At 42.6% G+C, this 25,790-nt stretch overlaps 2 protein-coding genes and 1 long non-coding RNA gene across 4 annotated transcripts; 2 read left to right on the top strand and 1 right to left on the bottom strand.

Moving 5' to 3' along the window:
* Window positions 1–4,788: 4,788 nt before the first annotated feature.
* Window positions 4,789–5,856, top strand: LOC133905252 (uncharacterized). 2 transcript variants are annotated; one of them, XM_062346986.1, is made up of 3 exons: window positions 4,789–4,980; window positions 5,229–5,489; window positions 5,592–5,856. In XM_062346986.1, exons 1-3 carry the CDS (start codon window positions 4,858–4,860, stop codon window positions 5,613–5,615), a joined length of 408 nt encoding a protein of 135 aa, XP_062202970.1. In that variant the 5' UTR covers window positions 4,789–4,857; the 3' UTR covers window positions 5,616–5,856. The 2 variants fall into 2 exon arrangements, with proteins under 2 accessions (XP_062202970.1, XP_062202969.1); XM_062346985.1 differs by having other exon boundaries at window positions 5,608–5,855.
* A 2,136-nt stretch (window positions 5,857–7,992) lies between these two features.
* Window positions 7,993–10,581, top strand: LOC133905133 (HIPL1 protein-like). The gene is made up of 6 exons (XM_062346844.1): window positions 7,993–8,130; window positions 8,318–8,478; window positions 9,082–9,621; window positions 9,821–10,040; window positions 10,134–10,273; window positions 10,354–10,581. Exons 1-6 carry the CDS (start codon window positions 8,019–8,021, stop codon window positions 10,567–10,569), a joined length of 1,389 nt encoding a protein of 462 aa, XP_062202828.1. The 5' UTR covers window positions 7,993–8,018; the 3' UTR covers window positions 10,570–10,581.
* A 7,341-nt stretch (window positions 10,582–17,922) lies between these two features.
* Window positions 17,923–18,360, bottom strand: LOC133905427 (uncharacterized). The gene is made up of 2 exons (XR_009907609.1): window positions 18,289–18,360; window positions 17,923–18,180 (listed from the first exon to the last, which is right to left on the bottom strand). It is a non-coding gene; the product is annotated as an uncharacterized LOC133905427 (long non-coding RNA).
* Window positions 18,361–25,790: the final 7,430 nt, after the last annotated feature.

Here is a 25,790-nt window from a genome sequence, read left to right as displayed (position 1 = left end):
GTCGTATATTATTTAGTATTCACGCCGGCTATGTACATCTGCTGAGATATTTTTATTGTTTGGATAAAATAAAACACTATTTATCTAAAAAATTCAGTATTCACAGGGACAGACGACACGCCCTAGTACGATACTACAGTATATATTATGATGTCGAGCAACCACTAAAAACAATATTTAACTCATAAAAAAAATACCCCTCTATTTCTTTTTATAGGACTTATTAGGATTTTTAAAAGTCCTTTAAGTAATACTTTGATAATTAATTTCTCTTACAACATATATCAATGGTTACAAAATCAATATCGTATTAAAAGATCTATGAAATATAAATATATTCATATAATTTTTTACACTAATTCCTAATTTCACAAAAGAGACTCACACCCCCTAACCACAAAGGAGCTGAAAGACGCCTCTAGGTGGGAGTGCTAGGATCAAACCTAAATCACCCCCTGGGGACTACCCTCAGGAACCAACTCGGCTCGACAGCCCCTCTTTTTTACTATATATATATACATATATATATATATATAATTTGACTAATTGTTAGGTAAAAGTTATGAAGTTTGATATTTTTAAATCCTAATATGCCATGTGAAAAGAAATGGAGGGAGTAGTAGATAAAAACGACAAGGAACAAAATGAACCATTGTATTCAGAACATGGCTCACTAAATTGATTCATCAGTAAGGAAAAAACAAATAAGTGATTGCAAATGCGAATCAAGATGTTTAAATGTCATGCCACAATCTCCTGACACAATGTTGGTGTAGAGGCCGGAAGTTGCACTTCTATTACCTAAAAAAACACTCTTTTGACACAAGGTGGTGTTGGTTGCAGCGTAGGGGCAATATTAGGAATCAAGAGTTTCATAGCACATATTTGTTCTCAAGGTTGTCCATCGCCAGTAGGTATTGCATCCATCCTCAATAGTAATCGAGAAAAGGGGTAAAATCCTAGCAACTTATGTGCATGAAACTGAAATTTTGATTTCAAAGATCATGCCTACATGTTCAAAGTACCAACCTGTTTGAGTTCAAATTCGAATTTTTGTGAGTCAAATATGATTTTGTTTTAATTCAAATGTGACTTTTTTAGGTCAAAGTCCTTGCTTACTTGATTTAAATGTTGAATTTTCATGAGTAATGATAATTAGTTGTTCAAAGTTATGACATTTGAGTTGAAAGTTGTAATTTGCATTGCTTAGCTTCATGTGGGTTCAAAGTTCTTGCCTTGAGTTCAAAGCTCCTGTCATAGTGAGCAAAGAGTTCACGTACCTGTAAATTAGTGGTACCCTAACTTGAAAGCATTTTTCATAACGGATCTACTAGTTCTATTTATATGTAAGAAATCTTGATGCTCCTGTATATATTGGGAGCATATTTGAGCGATATCTATTTGGGACCGGAAGGGGCATAATATAAAACTACACGAGATGCAGCCAGCAATTTTAGAAGATAAACGGATAATTTAAGTTCATGAAAACATAATTCTTAATGCTCCTTAGACCATCTCTAACCATATTCCCTTCATTTTGTTTACTTTCTGATTTCTTTTCCCGTTCTTATTCTATTTATTTTCTCTCATCTTCAACAACTTCCCTTCGAGGAGAATCACGAAGGAAAAGGAGAGAAAATCCCGTTCTAAAAGTAATGACTCTGAGAATCTCATCGTGAAAGGAATTATGAAGGGAAACTGTTGGAGCGCTAAAGAGAAAAAAATTCCTTCACGACGAAAATCTCATCCGCGAAAAAAATCCCTTGCGTGGCCTTATGTCGGCTTTAGAAGATAGCTATATTCTTAAAATCAACAGCTACCCGTGTGAATGCAGCACACTTCATATGCAGCCTATCACTAAAAGTACACTCATTGCCGTGCCAAGCTTTTAAAGCTGCTCCGCGTTGTCTAGAAGCTATTGTCCGTATCCGAATTAGCAAAACTGGCCCATCAACCCATGCTAGCAATCTTCATGAAAAATTTGGTTCAACATGTCGAATATTTAATTTGAATCTTAATATCTATATGATATTTTTTATGGGTGGAAATATAAGTGCAAATTTTATTTTTAGTATCGGAAGAATACCTCTTGTTGACAACAATTAATTTTTCCAGTAGATATATGGTATAATTGGTAAATTATCATAGGAACTAATTAGAATGGAAATTGTTTCATCTCCTCTGGTCTCGTTCTCGCAAGCTACCTCAATTTTTCCTTCTCTTTCAACAACTGTATCGAAGCATTTCTTTGCTAGGCTCTGAAAAGCAAGCATCAAAGCATTTCTCTGCGTAGGTGCTTTTCGTAATTAGTTAATTATTGAAGTTTGAAATAATTAGATGAAATGATTTAATATTTTTTGTGGTACTTTAGCATCTCAAAAGGTGCTACTGCTAAGGATAGAAGGTAAAGTTGCTAAGAATGATACTAAGGAGAGAGTAAGATGGATGACCCACCTTAGGCTATGCTGCGTTGCTCACCAAAGGAAGTTTTCTCTCATGCATACCTATTGCTTGCTGGTCATGTTTGGGAAGATTGAGACGAATTGTTGAGTCCTGCGTACCTATGTAGCTTCCCTATCTCCTTGTCAGTGCTGGTTTCCATGCCGCATACGTGTGCATATTATGAAGTCAATCTAGGTAGATCCATTGATTGCGGTTTGTTAAGCACCCAAATCAACGGTAAGATGTTTTGCTTTTTTTGAGATTTTTTAGTAATTCTCTTTTTTCTAGCGTATCTCACCTAAGAATCACTGTAGAGCTCTTGAAGGAGCCTTCAATTAGTAACAGTAAGAATCCACGGATACAAACGTGCTCGGCTGGTAGCCGCCCGGGTTTGAACCAACATGTCCCACTAAGAGATAGTCGGTCTAGCTTTTTTTTTATGAAAAGGTAAGATGGTTATCTACTGCTTATATATTTATAATGCAAAAGGGACGGCTAGCTTTCTCCTGAAAACTCTGAAGTTCTGGACCAGACTTGCCGAAGAAAGAACATGAAGATGCAGCACTGTCCAGCAGTTCTTTGCACAATTACAGGAGAGAAAAAGATGGAGCCTACTTTCCTCTAACTGCAGCAGCGTCCAGTAGCTTTTCTTTCCTTTCAGTTTTGAGAACTGTCCGTCAGCTTTAGTTTAGTGAGTCGAATCGGTAAGCAACTATAGCTGCTCCTGGCAGCAGCAGCATGAGCGTGGGCCTGCTTCCTTCAGTCCAGTGCTGTTGCTTTATGCTTTGTACGGACTAATAGCTCCTATATGATGAATCATGAATGGAAATCCAGTGTATTAGACGTTAATTGTTCTGCTTCTTCAATTATCCGGTGTATAGGAACTTGACTAATAGTTCTAGGCAGCTCTCTTTGTTCTTAAAGCCCTTCTCAACACCTTTGCAGTTTATCCTGGTCTTCAAGTCAATTATAACAAATCATGTATGTATCCTATTAATGTGAATGCAGCAAGATTGAGTCTTCTCTCTAAAACTTTCAGTTGTAAGATGGATTCTTTACCATTCACCTATCTTGGTCTCCCCCTTGGTATCACAAAGCTAAAAATAGAGGACATCATTCCTTTGAAAGGAGATTGGTTAGCTGCTCCTCCTTTTTAACCTAAGGTGGTAAGCTGGAAATGGTTAATTCTTGCTTGTCTTCACTTCCAACTTTTTATATGTGCACTCTAAAGTTGGTTGTGTCAGTGATTAACCAAATTGATAAATATAGAAAGCACTGTCTTTGAAGAGGATCTGATTTGAATGTTAAGAAGCAACCTCTTGCAACTTGGAATTTGGTGTGTAGACCCAAATGTGAGGGAGGACTATGCACTACCGGAATCCCCATATTTGCCGAGTGTCTAAGACATTGCCGAGTGTATTTTATCGTGCACTCGGCAAACCACCCTATACGCCGAGTGCCAAAAGAAAACACTCGGCAAACAAGTAGACACTCGGCAAACCAAGAGAAAAGCACTCGGCAAAAAATAGCACTCGGCAAACTCGAGAAAATACACTCGGCAAAGTCAGGCACTCGGCAAACACTGCGCCACGTGTCCCTCCTCACGGACTCTGGTGGCGCGTCCGTCCTTTGCCGAGTGTCGTCTAACGGACACTCGGCAAACATTTTTATTTTGTTTTTCTCTTTTTTTTGTTTTCTTATTGGTTTTTTAATTCTAAAAAAAAGCAAACGAAGTCTGAAAAACATGAGACTTGCCATGGTGTCATGATATGATACGTAGAGGCTGTGATAAAAATTTGAGAAGGTTTCGCAAAAGTTGTCACATATGATGCTTAAAAACTGAAGCATCTCCGAGAAAGAATCGTGGTTTCGAGACGGAACAGATCAGGTTTGAAGCTGAAGTGACGGTTGAATCATCGTTTGACCTTGAAACTTTTTCTACACTAAACATATAATATAGCATATTCCATATTAAAATTTGGTATTTTTCTGGTTCCGTTTGCTATTTTTAATTTATTAAGTGCATTTCTAGGTTTTTTATGGATATAAGTCAAATTTGTACTGTAAGTGCATGAAATAATGGACAAAAATGGGTAGAAAAATCATATTCATATTGTTGAGTCTATTTTTAGGCCTTACCCAAGAAATGGAAAGAAATTTGAAACATCTGGGTGGCAACACTCGACCACCAACATGTAGCTTATTGGTTTTTTAATTCTAAAAAAAGCAAACGAAGTCTCAAAAACATGAGACTTGCCATGGTGTCATGATATGATACGTAGAGGCTGTGGTAAAAATTTGAGAAAGTTTCGCAAAAGTTGTCACGTACATGCTGGAGCGGGCGCGGGCGCGGGCGCGGGCGGGAGCCTCGGAACGGCGAGGCTGGTCGGCCTGGTCCGCAGAGCGACGGCGACGATGCGGAATCGCTGGCACGGCGCCGCCGGCCTCGGGAGGCTGCCGTGGCGTAGCAGGAGCTCCTCCATGGCCGGGAGCTCGAGGAGTAGTTTCCCAGGAGCGTGTTCTGGTTTCTTGGGAGCGGTAAGCTGTAAACTTGGAGAGTGCAGTGATGAATGAATGCTGTTTTACTGACTTTGCACTCAAAAGAAAACTTGGTAGTAGAAATGGTCCTATGCATCTTCTTCCACAAGAAGTCTTTTGAGTTTCATAGACTTATATTATCTTCTGCTTTATGCTGAACAAAAATCACAACTAATTCAAATAGTAAAATGACCATTTTTTTGGCTGCATATATTCAACACTATTTTCTGATTCTTCTTTTGTCACAGATCAGCGATTACAAACTAGCCCTTGAAGGCCCAGTGGCTTACCTAGATCATTATGGTGTTGCTGATCCCCTGTCCTGTAAGGCTGTGTTTCAGCAGCTCTCTTACAGAAAAAGAGTGCATCACCTCAATATCTATGTTATAGTCTGCTGGAGGGAATTGAATCAGATTGGCCCTTCCTTGCATATTCCTTTGCACATTAATCATAGTACAAGGTCATTTCACATGCTGAAGTTGTCGCACATATTTCCTGCAAATAATAATGTAAGCCCTTTATCTTTTCATCTACCAACAATCTTGAGATTTTTTTTGCCCACATTTCATTTTGCTGTTATCATAAACTTAAAGATGATGCCTCATTCTCAGATATCTGTCACTACAGGCACTTAAAGAAGCCTTTGAGGTCTTCTGTAACAAGGGTGTCTGGCAGTTCAAGTGCTGAATTGCTCGCTACCTTCTGTGATAACATTCTGAAGAAAGGCTGCAGTGAAAAGCTCAGTGATGAAGCCATTGAAGATGCCCTTGAGAAGGTACATCTTGTCTTTTCTTTTGCTGCTTTTATTAAATTATGAATGTGAACTTTTACATTTGCTATTGGCTATTTTTCAGGTGGTAAGATTGTTTGCATACATCAGTGATAAAGACCTCTTTGCTGAGCTATCTTCCAGGAAGAAACTTGCAAGAAGATTGCTTTTCGACAAAAGTGGTAAGATTGTTTGCATACATCAGTGATAAGATTGCTCCTGTGGTGGCTTTTTTTTTTCTCTTTTTTTAATGGTTTGCCGAGTGTATTCCCTCGACACTCGGCAAACCGGCCGTTACGGCCCTGCTACCGTTTAGGCGCTTTTTTTTTTTTGCCGAGTGTCGGATTTCACTCTCGGCAAAATAGTTTGCCGAGTGCGCGATAGAAAACACTCGACAAACAGCTGTTTGCCGGCACGTTGTATGCCGACAGCTGTTTGCCGAGTGTTACACTCGGCAAACCATTTGCCGAGTGTTTTTAAGCCTTCGCAGTGTGCCCCGGGCACACGGCAAAGTCACGAAATCCGGTAGTGATGTGTTTTCAAGGTCAGAGTTCAAAATGAGGAACTCCTTATGAATTTTTTGCCGAGTGTTACACTCGGCAAACCATTTGCCGAGTGTTTTTAAGCCTTCGCAGTGTGCCCCGGGCACACGGCAAAGTCACGAAATCCGGTAGTGATGTGTTTTCAAGGTCAGAGTTCAAAATGAGGAACTCCTTATGAATTTTTTTGATAAAGTCTTCAATAAGCAAGATCTTCCATGGGTTAAGTTGATATGGGAAAACTATTATGTAAATGTAAAGATCCCAGGTATGGGAAAAGATGGCTCTTTTCGGTGGAGAAGCATTCTTAAGTTGCTAGATGTTTTCAAGGGTTGGCAATGGCACAAATTGAGAATGGAACCTCAATTCACTTTTGGCAGGATATGTGGGGAGGCATAATTCCTATGCACTCTTTCCCTGAATTCTGCTCTTTTAACAGAAGCTTCGTTGTCGCTGATCTCCGCAACCGCTCGCCGGGCTGACGGGTGATACGGCGTGTTCCTTTGCTCGTCTTGTTCTTTGACCCGCGTGTTATGCTGTCACTATATGAGATGAATGCCCATCTTGGGGTTTCAGTCCAGTGCTGTTGCTTTGTGCTTTGTACGGACTAATAGCTCCTATATGATGAATCATGAATGGAAATCTAGAGTATTAGACGCTAATTGTTCTGCTTCTTCAACTATTCGGTATATAGGAACTTGACTAATAGCTCCTATATATATGATGAATCATGAATGAAAATCTAGTGTATTAGACGTTAACTGTCAATTATCCGGTGTATATAGGAACTTATTCTGCGTTTGTTGCAGCGAAATCTAGTGCCCGGTGAATGTGGTGTCAATCGCCCAACTTTGCAGTCAAGGACTTCCAAAATGCATCGTGAAGACGGCGCCGGTGCCTGTTTTACAAAGCCGTCTGATGGCGCAGTGGTTGGGCAAGGACACTGCAAAGCTAGCTGCTGATGTTGTTGGCCATTGTTCTCTTTGTAAATATGGCTATGCCCAGCTGGACTTTCTCAACATCGATAGGTATGGCATAACTGCCTAGCTTATACCTATATATATAATTAGTTCCTTTCCAAATTTGCTAATGAGTTACTGCAGTATATTATCAATGTGAGTATGCAAATTTGTGAAGCTACTAAGCTCACAAGTGCATGGCTTCGATGGAAACGACGCTCGGCGAGAACGCGAACCTGTCTTCCTTCTTCTTTCTCAATTCTCGTCCTTTTCCTTCTTTTCTTCTTCTCGCCTCCACCTGCGCGTGATCGGATCAGCTATATACTTCATTAGGAGTAAGCTAGTTTGAAACAATATTTTATGTAAGTTTACACCTCCAGATAATTAGTTGTTCCTAGGTCGCAACTTAGTACGAATCGAGCAGATTGTTGTTGGTGACTTGGTGGTGATTTCCCTAGGGTAGGGAGGCGTGGGACCAAAAGTCCAAAAGTGTTTATTTCCCTAAACTGGAGGATCTCCTCCCAAACCGATCGATTCTGTTTATACCAACGGTATTGACGCCAATGAGACTTTTTCTTTTTGACCTTTTACTCCCGGCGCGCCATTGCCGCGGCTCACATGTTTCCCTTCCAGAGTAAGCCAGATGCTTCGCGAATCACTGGTACATCTCGTTATAAAAGAGCGCCCACAGTACCTAGGGGCTAAAGAAAACTGCAAACTTGCTGCTTCTTCTTTCTCGAGAAAACTTTGTCCTTCTTCCATCGATCAATCATGGAGAAAATTAGCGCAACTGTGCTGCTCATGGCTCTCTGGTGCAGCTTCGTCCTTCCGCATGCTGCGGCATCCAGCACTGTTCCTCCTTCCCCGGTGTGCGCTGGCTCAGGTGAGTAAGCGCGCACCTGCTGCTGCTCTCTCTCTCACTCTCTCTCTCTCTCTCTCTCTCTCTCTCTCTCTCTCTCTCATTCTCTCTCTACATATACACACACATACTGCCTCCAGATCGATCTTTCTTGACTTGCGCTGCTGTACCGATCTACTGTCTCCATCAAGTAACTTTCTGTTCATTGTAGGGGCGCCGCCGGTGATGCTGGGAGACCCGCTGGGCTTCTGCGGCCACACCGGCATCAGCTGCTGCGACGCCGTCGACGACGCAGCTCTGAGGGAGCAGTTCGAGGACATGAACATCTCCGACGCCGAGTGCGCCGCCATCGTCAAGGCCTTCCTCTGCGCGGTAATAAGCTACGTGCATGCATGTCGACTAAAGTTGTTCCTCCTTTCCTTTTGTATTAATTTCCACCGACGACTCATGCGGTAATAAGCTACGTGCATGTTTAGCTAGGCGTCCTCTCCCTCTCTTCCCATTTCTCCTCTCCCACTTCCCTTTCTCGCGGGACAAGAAGCTCCCGGCCGCGAGTTTTGAGTAGTTTTTTCATACAAATTCGTAGGTTTTATCTGAACTGATGTCGTTGCGTAGTTGTCTTGTCCTTATTTCGTTTTCTTTTGTATAAATCCGTTAACGTTCGCTACAATGGTGTCTAGCTTCGATGAATTTGTTTCCTCTCGGTTCATATGTAGATGAATCTGCACAGAATACGGCCGGTTTTTGTACAAATCTTATCTTCATATTGTGTATCCGAGTTACTTGAGTTCATATGGTGTTCATAAATAGGCTATATGCATTGAACGGTGCAAAAGACTGGAACTTGTTTCCATTATCTAAAAAATATGGTGTTCATAAAAAGGTTCGAGTGTTGTGCTAAAAAAAGGTGTGAATCTTGAGAAATTTGAAGAAAAAACCAAACCTTAATATATTTCCCAACTGTTATTCTTGCAGAGATGCATCCCGTCTCTCTCGGCTGTGCTGTTCAACACGGCTGACCCGACGAAGCTCTCAGTTCCTCTGCTCTGCGCAGCAGGTACTCCTTGGTCGAGCTCTGCGGCGCACCAGCCCGTGACTGCTAGTACCAGATCGACGCAGGTCCAGGATACTGTGTGCCTGGAGAGAATCAGCGCGGGCTCCTACCTCAACATGGCCGCTCACCCGGACGGCTCGGGCCGAGTGTTCCTGTCCAGCCGGGACGGCACGATCTGGCTGGCCTCAATGCCCAAACGGGGATCTGGAGCCGCCTTGCGGGTTCACCGCCCTTTCCTCGACCTCACGGATCGGGTGCTCGGGCTGGCGGGCGTGGCGTTCCACCCGGAGTTCGCCACCAACGGCCTCTTCTTCGTCTCCTACAGCTGCGACAGCAGCGCCTCGCCGGCCTGCGGCGGCAGCAGGTGCTGGGGTGCTGCAGCCGGAAACGATTTGACGCCGTGCCAGTACCAGCTCGTCGTCGCTGAATTCTCCGCGAAAGGTGGCGCTGACTATTCCAAGGTAACAACTTTCCTTTATAGTTCTTTGAGTATTCTATTATTCCCGTAAAATGAAATTCGACTTGTGCGTAGTATACGGAGGAATCTAAAGATTCACGGATTGCCCAGTGCTTTTTTGATTGATCCAATGATTCAAGGATTGCCTAGTTCTTAATTTGATGAATATGAAGATTGCTAATCTTGTGCTCTTCTTCTGTTAGGCGACTCGAGCTGATCCATCTGAAGTGACTAGGATCTTTACCATGGGTTTGCCTCAGCCACACACATCCTATTCGTACCAGAATCATGGCGGCCAAATCCTATTCCGACCCAGAGATAGCGATGGATACCTCTACCTCATCACCGGGTATGGTGATTTCTCAAAGGACAGGAGATCAATTTGGGGCAAAATTATCCGGTTCAATGTCGGCGGTGTGCCGGGTATGCAAACACCTCAACAAGTCCATGTTTACAAATCTCATCAGGTTCAATGTTGAGTCTTTGATTTCTCGCCCTAGGATTTTGATTTTTCAGGAGAGAGCGTATGGGCAAGCGGCCGTGGCGCTTCAAAGACAGACAAGCCTCAGATCTTCACCATGGGCCTGAACAACCCGAGCGGATGCAACTTCGATTCCGAGAGACCATCCCACCTTTACTGCGCCGACGTGAATGATGTACATCCATATCTTTCTCATGATGCATTCGGATGCACAATTCGTAGGTTTAATCTCAACTGAAAATTATTAACGTGCAGCAACAGTACGAGCGGGTGTATGTGATCTCCATGGGTGGAAACTCTTCATCCAAGGCGGCCATCTCCCTCGTCATCAACCACGGCCGTCCGACAGACGGCAGGATGCCATCCATCGTCGGCGGTCTCGTCTACCGAGGGTCTGCCGATCCCTCACTAGAAGGAAGGAAAGTTTTGTCGTTTCCTTCCTTCCATTCCATCCATCGATTTCATGTCTGATTGTGGCCTAATATTGTTGCATCCATGCAGGTATCTGTACATGTACGCCTCCGGCGTGTGGACCGGCGTGGAGGGCAGGAGCAACGACAGGCGCTACGCCTCCGCCCAGATGCCCAAGGTCAGGTGCTCCGGGAGCAGCCCCATGCCGTGCCGCGGGGGCGGCTTCGGCATCGGCGGGCGCGTGTTCTACTTGGGCGAGGACAACAGCAAGGACGCGATCGTCCTCGCCACCGGAGGTGTGTACCGTGTGGTCCCACCCGGCCACTGCGACGTTCCTCCGCAGCCGCCACAGTGGCCGCCGGGGAGAGGCTGGATGCTGTCCTTGGGTGCATTCGCCTTGGCGTTTGCATTCTATCTAATATACTCGACCATGTGTGCCGGCGGAGGACCGATAGTAACCAACATCGGTTGCAGCTTTATTACAAATAAAAATGTGACAATGTACTACCCCAAAGCTGAGCACGGAGCATAGCTCGCGGGTGCCGGGCGGTGCAGTAAAACGTAAAAATATACGTCATTGTGAAGCACGTTAGGGACGGATTCATGCAAGTATTACTGGTGCGAATGGGACCGATTATTGAGCTTATGGCTTAAGCATATATAGGTCTTAGTAAATATCCATATATGTTTAAAGCAACCCGCTAGTGACGCTTTGTTGTTGACCCTTCCATATATACTTCCTTGTTAATCTCCTGGCCGGATGTTCAAACAACTCATCAGCAATAGTGTAGTGATATGAAGAGCAGCAGCCAGCTGATCAAGTGAGTGTGACATCATGTGTGGAAATAAATATTCTAATGGATGCCGTGTCTAAAGCAAATATCTATATATTGTTTAATTTTAATGATGCTAGGGTGATCTACTGCCATCGTGAGTGTAATACAGTAGTAGATTGTTTAGTAAAGTATTGTGCTAGTCTTAGCGGGATTTTATTGGATCATTTCCCATACTTTGTACTCACAAAAGTGTTACTTTGTTTTGGTTTCATTTCACAAAAGTGTGCCTGTAATGGCATAGTTGTTGTTTCCTTTCAGTTTGATGGCAAATTAGTGCGACGGTTATACACGTTTCTAGTTTCTATACCAATGTCTTTGTTGCAAATATATCCCACTTGTATACATTAGTTTTGAATCACTGTATGTTTGGAATAGTTTCTCTCAGACAAATATATCCTCTTTAAATTGCATAGCCAATCTTGTTAGCTTTTCAACTAGGAAACTATATGCAGTTGACTTGGTGTCTCGGCGCTAGGGTTCCCCCGGCGACTCGAGTTGATGCCTATGGCAACGGGTCCTGTTTGTCCAAAAATTGATTGGCTTTTCTCATCGAATTGTCAATCTTTTTCGTCGGAGAGTGTTTCTGCAGCTTGCGTTTCTTCTCGTTTTTGTGAGTTTCTCATGTGAGTCTTGTGTCCACTTCACAAACAGATTTGGGAATGCAAACGAGGTTTTCTCTTGTTGTAACCCTAAACAATTCCCAGATCGGAGAGCGAGGGTGAGAGTGTGCGGCCGGCTGGCCAGGGTGGTGGAGATGGAGAGAGTCGAAGGGATGATGAAGAGCATGAAGTTATTGGAGGGGGAGAGGAAAGGGATCAGGGTTGGTGAGGGTAGTTCGATGGTGATGAAGATCTCTGGTCCACAGGCAATTGGGAAGCTTTTCTCGGAGAAGGTCCCAATGGCGGATCGTCTGATCAAAGCGCTTGGGAAAGCATGGTGCCCGAAGAGGGGTGATCGACTGCAAGAAACTGAGAGACAATAATCACTTCTTGCTTATGTTTTACCAGGCATCGGGGAAACGAAAGGCGATTGAGGATGGCCCATGGATGTTTGAGCGAGATCTGATGGTTCTTGTGGAGTTTGATCCCATGAAGACATTAGATGATTATTAGTTCCATTAGATACCTGTATGGATTAGGGTTTCCAAGTTACCCATTGGCATGATGACTCGATCTACCGCTGTGGCCATTAGTGAGGAGGTAGGGAAGTTGCTGGATGTGAAAATGGATGTTGATGGTGAATCTGCAGTGGGGAAGTACTTGAGGATCAACCTCCAAATTGATATTAGGAAGCCGTTGTGGAGAGGAGTAACTCTGTAGGAGAAGAAGGAAATGAATTATGGTGTCCATTTACTTACGAATTTCTCCCATGTTTATGTTACATCTGTGGAATTCTAGGACATGTTGATGTGGATTGTATGAATGGGAATCGGAAGAGTAAGAAGAAGGAATACGCATCATGCCTGCGCGTTCCGCCACAGCGCAAGGAGGATGACCAGGCTAAAGTATCATACCGGAGCTCTTTTTCATTTTGGAGAGGTGATAGGTCTGATCCTAGGGAGAAAAGTAGGAGTGATGGAGATTCATGGAGAAGGAAGGATGATGTTTGGGTTCCTGGAGGTAGCGGGGAGAAGATTACAACCCGTCATTAATATTCAGTAAATAGTGACGGGTAATAGTTACGACCCGTCACTAATGGCCTATCATTAGTGACGTAATAAAAGTGACAGGTACGGACTCGTCATTATGCCAGTTATCATTCATCACTAATGACTTTTTTTCACGTAGTGCCTCATTTAGTAAGGTGCGGCTGTGTTGGATGGCAAAAGAGGCTAACTCATTGGAACACTACAACAGAAAATGGTCATCAGTGCCAGCTCAAAAGCGACATCAGTGTCAGTTTTTGAACCGGCACTGATAGTCATGGGCTATCAGTGCCAGTTTTTGAGCCGGCACTAATAATGATTATCAGTGCCGGCTGAAGAATAAAACCCGGCACTGATACAAAGAATATCAGTGTCGGTTCTTAGTAAAAGCCAGCACTGATATTATACATATCAGTGCCGGTTTCTTATGTTGAGCCGGCACTGATAGACCATCCCCCCCCCCCCAAATGTAGCCATTGCAAATATCACATAAAGCACATGCACATATAATAATCTCAACACGTAATGTATCACACACATACATAATTCATTCTCATCATCTTATTCATGCATACATAACCATGTTATTTCACATGTCATTGACTACAGATTATAACTAATAATAGTTTACAACAATAGTTCATAATTAACAGAAGTATACAAGAAAAGGGTAAGAAATGATGTCATTCAATTGTTCTTCTTGATCGAGGACCCTGAACTACGTTTTTTTGCCTTTTGAAGAATCAGGTAACGAACTCCACAGGTCTTTTGAAGGGCTGGATCCGTCAATACACCATTTGGGAACATGGTACCACCCCAACTTTGGAATGATTTGGTCATTGATGAACCCGCAGAGTTGTTCCTGAATTGCGTTGATTCTCCGCAACGTGAGGATACCTGTTTCCAGCTGGAGGTCCTGCAACCAGAATTGAAGAAATCATTCTATTTGAACACTAGTAGGAACTGAAAATTAAACATTAATATCTATACCACTCACCTCAGCTTTTTCTATTTGACTATAATTGCTTTCGGTCCATCCATGCATGAAATCACATACATAGTAGCCACATAAATTGTTACCCTGGATTTGAAGCCTACAAGGAAAGTCTGTTACGATTCTCTATTCCTTTCGGAACAGAAAGTGACGTCCTTTTCTCTTGACGTAGCGCGTGTACACCCTGTACGAGTGTGATTATTGACCGTAACTAGACTTAGATTCAATCAATTCCAAGTTTACTAGAGCATTAATGAAATAATTAATTTACCGTTGTAGCAAGTTTATGACGGGTTGGTATTGGGTGGCTGGATTTCTTTTCCCGTCGAGGACAACGATACAGATGTAGTCAGTCTGGATGACAAAGAGGGCCCAGTGAAATCTACACATATGTCACCGTAGTTAATGAGTCGTAAGTCCTAATATCATGATGGTCAAAAAGAGTAGTACAAACATGGAGAAAAATACGTACCTAAAGTTGTAAGGTAGAAGTATGTATCGCTTTAATTGGTGCATTTGAATAGCTTCAAGTGCATAATCCTCGATTGCCTGTGGAACGGTGGCGACCGTCGTCTGGTTTATCTTCATTGGGTCGAGGAGTGCTACATGAGTGATTCACTTTTGACCGCATGTATGTATCTCCATTCTACATACACAAGAAGTTAAGACATTCAGTCTAATGGCACAAGAATATATACTGTGAATTATACATGTAAGACACTAACAGAGTCCACAAACTCATGATTTGAACACCGAGGACGTCTTGGTGGTACAATTGATACATTCGTCGAAATAAATCCAGTATTCGTCGTCTCCATGGAGGAAATCACAATGTCTGTATTTGTACGTGAACATACATCTACCGGCCTTCGATTGTTCCAAGTACCAGGCATGGAATCTCCGTATTTGGGTTGTTAGCTCCGACAAGTGCTCGACCATTGGTTCGCTAAGCTTAAATTTCCATACAATTTTTCCCATTTCAGCCTTGGACTCGTCATAAAGCGCTTCTTTTGTCAATCTAGACGACAGTAGGAAGTCTCTTTCTAATTCTTCCTGTTTCTTTTTTTTTTACCATATCGATCGACGTCTTCTTTAACTGCCTTTTACACATGATGCGCGCGTAGTTAGATTTTTACGGTGGAGGCCCAGGTCTTCTCATCAAAGAGTCAAGAAACTTGCCAACCACCGCTGGATCTAAAGGAATCTTCTCTGGCTCCTTACGTTTGAAGTGTGCAGTGACTTCACCATGCACTATTATTTTGGTTTCTTCCTCTGTTCTTTCATAAGGCAAAGGAGATGCCGGCTTCTTAGATGCTGATTGCTGCTTCTCGTTGCTATGACGAAGTCGATTTCTGAGATAACATCGATTTCTGAGGTTTTGCAGGTGCTACCAGCTTCTGCAGCGGGAAAGGCCGTGGCGACGAAGGGGTTGGAGATGTTCTTGGTGGCTGTGGAGGCGAAGGCGGAGGAGGCGGAGGTCCTCTGAGTGGTTGGGGAGGCGAAAGCGGCGGAGGCGTAAATCCTCTGAGTGGCTGTGGAGGTGAAGGCAGAGGCGTAGATCCTCTGAGTGGCTGTGGAGGCGAAGGTGGAGGCATAGTTCCTCTAGGTGCATTCGACGTCTCCGAACTAGACCCAGATTCATCTGTGTCTTCGCCAAACAGAATGTCGTAATGGCTTACGTATTTCAAGAGCCTCGTTTCCCCCGCCTCTCCAGGGTAATCCAGCTTGCTTTTACGGCACTTCTGTATTACAGTGTCCACATGTACCCTGGCATATCCTTGTGGTATCGGACTACCGTTGAAGAGGATCCCTTTCACCCATTGCTCAGCCAGACCCCTAGCTACCGTGGTGGGAACACCCAAGACTGGCATGACAAGCTTGCATGATGTACTTTCTGTGATGTCATCCACGGGGTGACGGATTTAGGCTTCTCCTGGAAGCCCTGTGGACACGTAGCTGCTCCGGGGAGCACCAGGGCTCGGCACCAAAGCGTTCTCTGTGACGGCTAACATCTCCTGCCTTATTTGATGCCTGGCTTGCTGCATAGCTGCTTCTATTTTCGCGTCTGTCGTCCTTCTCTCCTCTGCAAGTTGTTCTTTTAGCATGGTCATCATTTCTAAAACATTTTGCGTTTCTTGTAAGTGTCGGCATTTTCCTCAAATCTGACCTTCCAAGGCCTCAAACCCTTGCCGCGTGTGTGACCGGTGTGCTCCTTGTTTCCCATTGCCAGTGTTAGATCGTTGTTCTCCCTGTCTGCTCGGAAGGAGGCCTGGGAACACTGGGTGTGGGTGTCAGAGGGTGAACTCCTCAAGTGGGGATCCGGAGGGACCCCCTTTGAGATTCGGCGGGAGGGATGATTCTGAACCCGCCTCGTACGTGAAATAAATGGGAGTAAATGAGATGCAGATGGGGTGGAATGATCGGATGCAGGAAGAAGTAAATGCTCAAGGGATTTTTAGACAGGTTCGAGCCGCTCTGAGCGTAACACCCTACTCCTGTGTGTATGCTATAAATGCTCTGAGAATGTCTATCTAATGATCTGCTGTGTTACAACAATATTTGTCTAAGTCTAGAGCTTCATGCTTCTTCTGTCGTCGTCAACCGGAGTTTGTCTAACGTGTTCTTGTGTCTTCGGTCGATCCAAGTCTCTATTCTTTTCTCCGGGGAGCCCACCCCGCTTATATACCTTTGTGTTTTCCACACGCGCTTTAACGTTAAGGAATACAACGCGTTTTCCACACAAACGGTCAGAAAAATAAAGAATGCACAAATTTCAGCAGTGCTTTGAATTGTCAGGCGTTTTCATCCCGCTAGAAGGTCATGCTTTTTCACGACGATTATCCAAGGTCAGGCCGTTATCTCCGCTCGATCAGAAACGGGCGATGGATCTACCTAGGAAAGGATGCACGGATCGAAAAACATCCCGATCAGTTCTAAGGGTCTGTTTGTTTGAGCTTTTGTTTTTGAGCTTTTCTGAAAAACTGTGCTTTTGGCTTATCTGAAAAGCTGCTTTTGGAAATAGGCTGTTGGCTTTTACAATAAATTTTTGGCTTCTTAACACATAGCTTCTCAAAAAAGCATATCTCAGCGAGCTTCTCAGCTTTAGTTCATTTTCCTCAGAAGCAGGCTTCTGAAGAATTCAGAAGCTACTTCTCCAGAACCCCGTTTATTCTGGTTTTTAGCTTCTGGCTTCTGCAGAAACAGAAAACAAACAGGGCCTAAGATAATAGATAGAGTTTGGGCCATATTCATTGAATATATTATCTTTTCTAAGCCTCATAAAGGTTAAAGTGCGTTTGGAGAAAAAGAAGATGGAGAAAAAAAAAGCCTCATAAAGATCAAAGCGCGTGTGGAGAAAAGAAAGAAGAAAAGATAGATTAGTACATGAAGCATCCTCACCGACTACGACTACATCAGGCCTCCAGCCGCCGACCTTGACTTATCCTTGCCTGTGTACTCTTTTCTTCTCTATCTGTAAATTTCTTGCTTGCGAGTTATCTTCAACAAAAATTTTAAAAATTTATCATCTATAACACTATTATAGTATCCACTAACACTATTACAATATCCTCTATTTTTTTTCACTTCCAACAGACACTCTATTTCCTACATTTCATTCCTCTCTTCCTCCCTCAGACCCAAGTGTATGCTCAGGAACAGTGATACGGGAGTCCCAACTCGGTGGCAAATTTGCCGATCAAATGCCGATGTCATATCCCTGTAGCACCAGTAAAAGAAAAAATACAGTCTCTATTGGAGTGATTTGCCGGCGTTGAAGAGAAGCAATTGTACAGAGCATAGGGATACGACAAAAAAAAAGTTTGGTTGGAGTCGGCCTAAGCTATATATAAAAAAAGCTCCCTATCAAAGTAAAAAAAAAAAAAAACTTTCCTTCCTTTCAGCGAGAGATCAATGGACCCTCTGTAGACGAAACCATATGAACTCAAATAACTCGGATAAACAATATGAACATAAGATTTGTACAAACACCGTATTTTGTGCAGATTCATCTACACATGAACCGAGTGGAAACAAATCATCGACTCCACCATTGTCCACTGTAGGGAACGAATTTATGCAAAAGAAAATGAAATAAGGACACGACATCTGCGCTACGACATCAGTTCAGATTAAACCTACGAATTTCTACGAAACAAGGACTCAAATAACTCGCGGCTCGCCGGGAGCTTTTTGTCCTGCGAGAAAGAGAAAGAGAAAGAGAAGTGGGAGAGGAGAAAAGGGAATTAAGGAGAGGGAGAGGCACCGAATGAAAAGCAGCATGAGCAGTACGTGGCAGTTCTTACCGCGCAGAGGAATTTCTTGACGACGGCGGCGTCGGAGATGCTCATGTCCTGTAACTGCTCTAAACTGCTCATGTTTGTATTACTGTTGCAGACTAGCGGGTTCTTTATAGGGAACTGGGGAGGGGAGGGGAGGGGGCCGGTTCTCCACTGACGGTGACAAGTGTCCAGTCGATAGCTTTCGTTTAAACAGACTGACTGGTAGGCCCGTCCCGTCAGCAGCTCGTGTGTTGCCAAGCATAAAGGAAGCGGGGAGACTAATTAAGCATCATCATGAGGGCAGGCCCGGCAGGGAAAGAAGGATGGGGCTTGCTTTAATTAATTTTAACAAACTCAAACTTTCTTCTGATCACTAACTAACCACGCGTTTCCTGGGAAATCACCGCCAACAAACAATCTGCTCGCTTATTTATGAATTAGAGCAGGCAGCGACCGTACAACTCATTCATTCATCAATTAGCTATAACATAATATCCACCTATTACTCTTCCATGCTGTATTTATGGAAATTGCATGCAAAATTTGAGCCAAAAAGATGGCGTGATGGTCGAATTCCAAACGATTGCATGTTGGTAGTGATACAGAAGAATTTATCCTAATAAACAACAGCAGTCAGTCATGCATATCACTTGGTTGTAGTAGTAGGTAACAGCAGTGTTTCATCCATGCAAAAGCATAATTCCATTTGATTTACTCAGGGAAGCATATCTTGTACACTTTTCTTTTTCCTCTTACAAAATGTTGATCTAGTGTTCTGTTTTCTCTCCCAAGCCAAAGCTAATTTTTGCACCGAATAAATACTTGGACATATTGTCTACCAAGTATCAATTAAGAGAATATTTGAAAGAGGAGCATATTAATCTAGGAATTTTGAGGATTTAGCCCAGATTTCGCAATGATTGTAATCCTTAAACCAGCTTTTCAAACAAGCACTAATAGCTAGGTGTTTGCCTCGCAAGTCGCAACCGAAATTTCATATTCAACGAAGAAGAAAAGAATCCAGGTTCGAAGTAGGCATGGTACCCATCATATAGTCTCCTAGTTGAAGCGAGAAGGCCATGACTTCTGCAACAGTCCGAGCTAGCCTATTCGTTCCTGTTCTCTGTCTTTGGCTGCATCCTCTTTTTTCTTCAATTTTTGTAAGTTTCTTGGCTGCGTATTCCGAACTGGCATAAGCTCAAAAAAAAACTCCCCTATCAAAGCGTAGGATAGATTACTCACAAAATAGGCAATCACAAAATTTAATTTACCCAAAACAAAAATCCAAATTAATCTCGTATTACGTCCTAGACACATTGCTATCATATTGCTAAAAATGATATATAGAAAGATCTGTAGGTCCTATTGCAGTCAAATTTTAACAGTGAAAGCTAAGCAAAATTACGGAACTAACCCAACAAGAATCAAGTCAATTGGATCACTATATCAAGAGTTATGACCCTCACAAGCAGAATGTGATAAATGGTGACGAAAATTGTTTAAACCCTAATTTCATGATTAAACAAGAATTATAAAAATTCAACATATCATAAACTTACCTAGATGCTTATGATAATTTTGGATGAATCAAACTAAGACAAATTATGCCTAACCAAAAGATCCACCAAAACTCAAAAACCGGAAGACAAGAACAAAGAACGCGGATAAAAACCAACTACTCACTCATCAACTTATATAAATGAGTTCACAAGATGCCTCTCACGAGCATCCTACAAAAATTCTTCATAAATTTCTAAAACCCTAGACTAGTTCTCTATTTTTCTCATCTCTTTTTTCACCGAGATACAAGATCACTCACCACACATGACATACAAGAAACCCTAAGGAGACAAAAAGAGTGGAAAAACAGTTAGTGCATGTGCATGGCATCTCCCAACCTCTCTTAAAATTAAGGGATATTATATACTTCAACTGCCTAAAAATAAGACTTTATTTCTGTTGATTAATCACAGCCGTTGGATCAAGATCACACGCCCCTCCTTTCTTCTTCTTCTGGCTGCCTGAGACGTTCTTCTCTGTGCGCACTGGTTGAATCGTTCCACTGCCCCACCTGCCTCTCCCTATATCCAACTGCTATCTCGAGGCTGAATTCGGCCCCCTCACCTCCTGCCGTCACGCTAATCAATCTATTTTGACGCTTCCTAGCACCACCCATCGGTTATCCTTCGCAACCCATGACCAATGACGTCCCCTCCACCTGCTTCTTTGAAAGGACAACGATGTCATCTAGAGGAGGGTGAATAGGCGTATCCTGAAAAAATTTACAAACTAAATGCAATGGATTAGCAATATACGGACAATCCGTAGATTTTTCTGAAGTCTCCGCAGAAGTGCGAACACTCCGTAGAAATCTGCGGATCCTCTGGAGATTTCAGGAAAAACTCAAGAGATGCCTATGCAATACAATGTGGATGAAATCCATAAATTATCCAGCACCAGTGGATATATTCCAACCTATTTCACTAAGTACTTACAGCTCAAAGTTCACAAGAAAGTAATCGAGCAATATGCACAAATATTGAGCAAGAACTCAAAAACAAAGAAATAAGAGAGGAGACACGCAATTTGTTTCCTAAAGTTCGGACACCTTCTCTAGAGGTTACTACGTCTCCATTGAGGAGCTCGGTCACACTTGATCCAGGTCTCTCTTAATCATTTTTCTCTCCAGGCTCGGTCACACTTAAGCTTAGCTTCCACTCTTGATTTCTTCTATTGCAGTGGCAAAACCAAAGCCTTCACAAACTTCCAGCGGCACACCACAACCGTGGGTGCTCTTCGGCGATGTCTAACCGCCTAGGGGATTGAATCCCCAAGAGTTACAAACACTCCATGAACTTCTTGCCGATGAACTCGAGTGCTCAAGATGGGAGTTATGCTCACTTGCTCTTAATCTTCCAATCTCTCAACCTAACTCACTTTTCTTCTCAAATCTCACTAATATGGAGTGCGGAGAGCACAAATGGCTTTGGCTTTGACGTATTTTCGTGGAGGCACCAGCAGCACTCAAAGGAGGAGGTAAGGGGGTATAAATATCCAACCCCCCAAAAACTAGCTGTTAGACCTGTAATTGCGGATCCTTCGCAAAATGCGGACTATCCGTAAAAATGCGGATACTCCGCAAAAATTTGCAGACCCTCCGGACTTTAACCCCTCTAGCCGGTGCTTAAAAAAAACTAGCCGTTAGACCTGGAATTTGCAGACCCTCCGCAAAAATGCGGACTATCCGCAAAAAAAAATGCGGATACTCCGCAAAAAAAAATGCGGATACTCCGCAAGTTAACAAAATAGCCCAGGTCACCGAAGAGAAAACGCTATAACTTTTGATCCTGAAATCCGATTTCGATAATTTTGGACTTTATGGAAAGCTTATTCAGAGGACTATACATCTCAACTGAATTCATGATATTAAATCCATATGATCAAACTAGGAACTCTCCAAAACTCAATTCAGACACTTCCACACTTTCCAAACTAAGCTCCTAAAGCAAACTCTCACTTTGGGTTTGGTTAGAAACTCTTGAGCATTGAGGACACGACAATTAGCTCTGTGTTGCATCCCTCTTAATAGTGCGGCATACCTATACTCTAATTCAAAAAGTAAAACTCGTTTGAACCGATTTGAGCCTTCGCATACCTTCGAGTATCGCTTCTTTCTTTCAAACTCTGAGGGTTGCCAACTTCCATATAATCTTCACTCCATCTCTTCTTGATTTTTCATATGATTGATGCGAATCATTCATAGCTTCTCATAGCCTCACAAGGTCCATTGGCACAAAGTCTTCACTCGTTCTTCACTACCGCCTTGGTCCTTCGGCGTCAAGTAATTTGCTTGTCCTTCACCACCGGATGGTCTATCGCAGCCGAGTCTTGCTTGCCCTTCACCATCTTTCCATAGAAAACCATTTTGTATCCGATATCTTCAATAAATTCAATTAATCATATGTGGAGTTTAATCTTGTTCTTCACTCTTAGCATCTATGATTTTAATTTAACTTATATCTTCTTATGGATTTTAATCTCAACTCACTCTCAAGCATAAAGCACATGAGTTAGTCCATAAAACCTAATTGACAATGACATATATTTAGTTACTTGATCTCTACAAATAACTTAGCCTTCATGCTTCAAGCTTCTTCTTCTTCTTATGAGCATTATTAAGATCTCAATGACTTTGATCTAATTCTTTTAACTCATGGTAATTCTTAATGAATCAATGCTTCATCATTTATGCATCTCCTATAAAATAACCTAATAACAATTCTCAAAATAATTGTTAGTCTATAGGTATTATTATTAATTTACCCGAGTATCACTTAGAACTCATTCATCTTGGTACATATATCTACCCCATGCATCACCTATAGAATACCCACTAACAAATTCAACACGTTAGTCTATAGGTATTATCACTAATTACCAAAACCACATATAAAAACTAGATATAGTTTTACTCCTCCAAGCTGGCCAGTCTCGAGAGAACCTCCATCTAGCCTAGCATCTTGGAACACCACACTAACCCCGAAACCTTCCTTCCTAAGGCTACCTCCAGCAGGATCGGCAAAGCCTATCCGTATCCTGTGCCGTGGTTTTTGCCGATCGAGTCGATCCGTATTGATCTCCAGTGGTATCTGTTTCACTTGCTATAGGGAAGCGAGAGAGGAGAGAGGAACCGTATTTTTGCGGGAGAAATGAGGAGGCTGTATTACTGTGCACAACAGATGACTGTGAGTTCGAGGAGAGATCGAAAGTAATGGAAGGTAAGGAATAGAGTAGTTGCTGGAGATGAAAAAATAGAAGATGCTATAATAATATTATAAAGAATAAAATTTTAAAGTATCTATTAAAAATGATCTAACAACGATGGTAGGAGGCAAGAAGGCAAGCGTCAACTGAAATCTCAAGAGAAATTCAGTAGCTTATAGCATAAGAAGCATGTAAAATTAAATGTTTACAAATTCTTTTGTTATATGCATAGGACTCAGCATCCCCCGCGTCCAAATCACACGTACTTGTTCTTAGGATAAACAGTGAGATTACATGACAACACAGACTTGCTACACGTCACGATGGTGAAGGCGTTATAGAACGAACATATTTATCATTAAACATTTCCTATATGACAGGCGATTGAATGTAGAGCTCCTTGCAGCCAGCCAACGGTGATCTGTAGCACGCTGGCGATCGAGGTTCTGCAAATTTCTGCATGTAGTAGTGACGTAAATGTTGTGTAAATTTGTAGTAGATGGATGCATGTACTCGTAGATGAACTAACAGATGTCGAATATACATCGGATATTTCACTACTAGAGAGCTTATGAGAAGGATGTAGTGAAGTGTCACCTATCACGGTGCTGATTCCCTCCAGGCGCCGACATCAACTTTTATATCGACAAACGGTGAAAGAAAAAAAAAACAAAAATCACGACAAATAAATAGTGTTTTTACTATATATGTGCCATCACTGTTCATATAGCTATTTGTTGATTTCATATGTATATTACAAACGGGATTGAGTTTGATGGATCTTACATGCCTGTGTGCCATCACCTACTCGACACCAAAGCTATATATTACATGTTTACCATGTAGGTAGTTTCCACGATTCGTCAATCGAACACATGGTTTCCGGTTGGGGTGGCAACGGATCTGTTCTCGTCAGGTTTTACTTGCTCGCACCTAACTCGAAACCTGACTCCACAAATCCGATCTGACACCGAAATAGATGCCGGGTGCAAAATGGCCCCCCGACCCTAGCCTCGGCGGGGACCCGAGCGCCGGAGCAGCGCATGCGAGGGCGAGGGCTGACCTGAGTAGTGCGTCTACGCGTGCGCGGGTGAGGCAGTGTGGTGGCAGAGGGCGCAGGCTAGGCGACGGCTGCGGAGGGCGTGCAGGTGAGGCGGCATGGTGGCGGAGGGCTCGCGGCCGCGCGGGTGAGGCAGAGCGGACGCAGCAACGGCGGGCGGCTGGGGCGCAACAACGGTGGGAGGACCGTATCTGCGGTGAGGTCAAGGAGGTGGCTTGGAGCAGCACAGGTGGCCGGCGAGCAGCACATCCCCGCCGGATTCACCGCATTTCATTGTACTCACTGGAAGGTCCGGCGTATGCAACATTACAAACGTCGGCTCATCCGGAGTGTACTCTCTACGAACTAGCCGTTGGAACTCCACTTTATTTCTTGTAAACGCCAGACACTTCAGCGTGATGTCCTCTTTGAACGCCGGAACATCCTACATGCATACGATACCAACCGAGCCTTTTGCAACTCGTTTCGAAAAAAATGGTCTAGCGTTTTCATTTTGTGAACGCCGAAATATCCGGTGTCTGTTAAATTTTGCTGCAACTTTTTGTGAATGCCAAAGTATTTTTCTTTGTGAACGCCGGTGTATTTTTTGAATGTCGGAGCTTTTTCTTTGTGAGCGTCGGAATATTCGGTGTGTACAATTTTAACAAAAACAACAATATGTATTTTATGCATAACTTTTCGCTCCGAACTCCTATTTTGATGATCTTGGACTCTGTGGAAAGCTTGTGAAGTGCTCTACAAGATTGTGAAGTGCTCTACAAGATTGTACAGAAATCCATCCTATTTGATCATATAAAAATTCATGGAACAAGTTTAATTCATTCCTATTTTTGTTCCGACTTCGGTGACTTCTTTTTTTTTATCCATAAGATCTACTAAAGCATAAACTTGACAAATATGTTAGTCCGATTGACTATGTTGTCATTATCACCAAAATCACATATATGACTCTAAGAGAGTCATGTTCGCTACAATCCCCCTTTTTTGTGATTGATGACAACACAATCAAAGGAAGAAGCAAATCATAAATGATACCAATTGTAAAGGACACAGAGCCTTACTACTTTGCATGGATATATGATAAGAACAACCGATTGATACCAAATGTAAGGAAAAGATCTCATCTTGTCATACTTTTTTCTTACCTTCACTTTATCCCTCTTTTGTTGTGGCCGCCATGAAGACAATTCTCCCCCTTGCTCCATTGCCACCATCTTCCTTGACCGACCCATGCAAGAGCTCATTGCTTCTTCTCCCCCTTTGTCAACTTTAGCGTCCTTAGGCATTTTGCTTCCTTGCTTGTTCTTCCCGTAGGTATGCCATCTTGCTTCATATAACTTGAACTTACTTTGGTCGCCAAAATTCTCCCCTTTGGTCAACAATCTCAAAAAGACTATAAACACATGTTGAAGTGGAGGGAAAATGCTAGAGCACATGGGAGAGATCTTCATGAACTATGATTCAATAAAATGAAACCAATTGTAGGAATTTGATTCAAAGATATGGTACTAATTGAATTGAAATGAGCTATATAGATGCCATTTAAAATAAAAACACATGGATCACAATTCATGAATATCACATAATATAGTCTAAACTCCACCTATATGTGTGCATACACATGATAAGGGTGAAACATATGCACAATTTAGACAATATGAAGAGATAAAAAGTTTAAACCATATTATGCATAAAGGTAGCT

Source organism: Phragmites australis, chromosome 22, assembly GCF_958298935.1.
Source record: "Phragmites australis chromosome 22, lpPhrAust1.1, whole genome shotgun sequence".
Classification (NCBI taxonomy): Eukaryota; Viridiplantae; Streptophyta; class Magnoliopsida; order Poales; family Poaceae; genus Phragmites; species Phragmites australis.
The sequence above is the reverse complement of the archived record's forward strand: the minus strand, read 5'-3'. Positions and strand labels throughout refer to the sequence as shown.

Excerpts from the sequence above, each read along its gene's own strand:
- LOC133905252 (XM_062346985.1), top strand. The coding sequence starts at position 4,858 with ATGCGGAATCGCTGGCACGGCGCCGCCGGCCTCGGGAGGCTGCCGTGG. Across the intron at positions 4,981-5,228 it reads GTTCTGGTTTCTTGGGAGCG|ATCAGCGATTACAAACTAGC; the intron begins GTAAGCTGTAAA and ends CTTTTGTCACAG. Across the intron at positions 5,490-5,607 it reads TATTTCCTGCAAATAATAAT|GCACTTAAAGAAGCCTTTGA; the intron begins GTAAGCCCTTTA and ends CTGTCACTACAG.
- LOC133905133 (XM_062346844.1), top strand. The coding sequence starts at position 8,019 with ATGGAGAAAATTAGCGCAACTGTGCTGCTCATGGCTCTCTGGTGCAGC. Across the intron at positions 8,131-8,317 it reads CCCGGTGTGCGCTGGCTCAG|GGGCGCCGCCGGTGATGCTG; the intron begins GTGAGTAAGCGC and ends TGTTCATTGTAG. Across the intron at positions 8,479-9,081 it reads TCAAGGCCTTCCTCTGCGCG|AGATGCATCCCGTCTCTCTC; the intron begins GTAATAAGCTAC and ends TTATTCTTGCAG.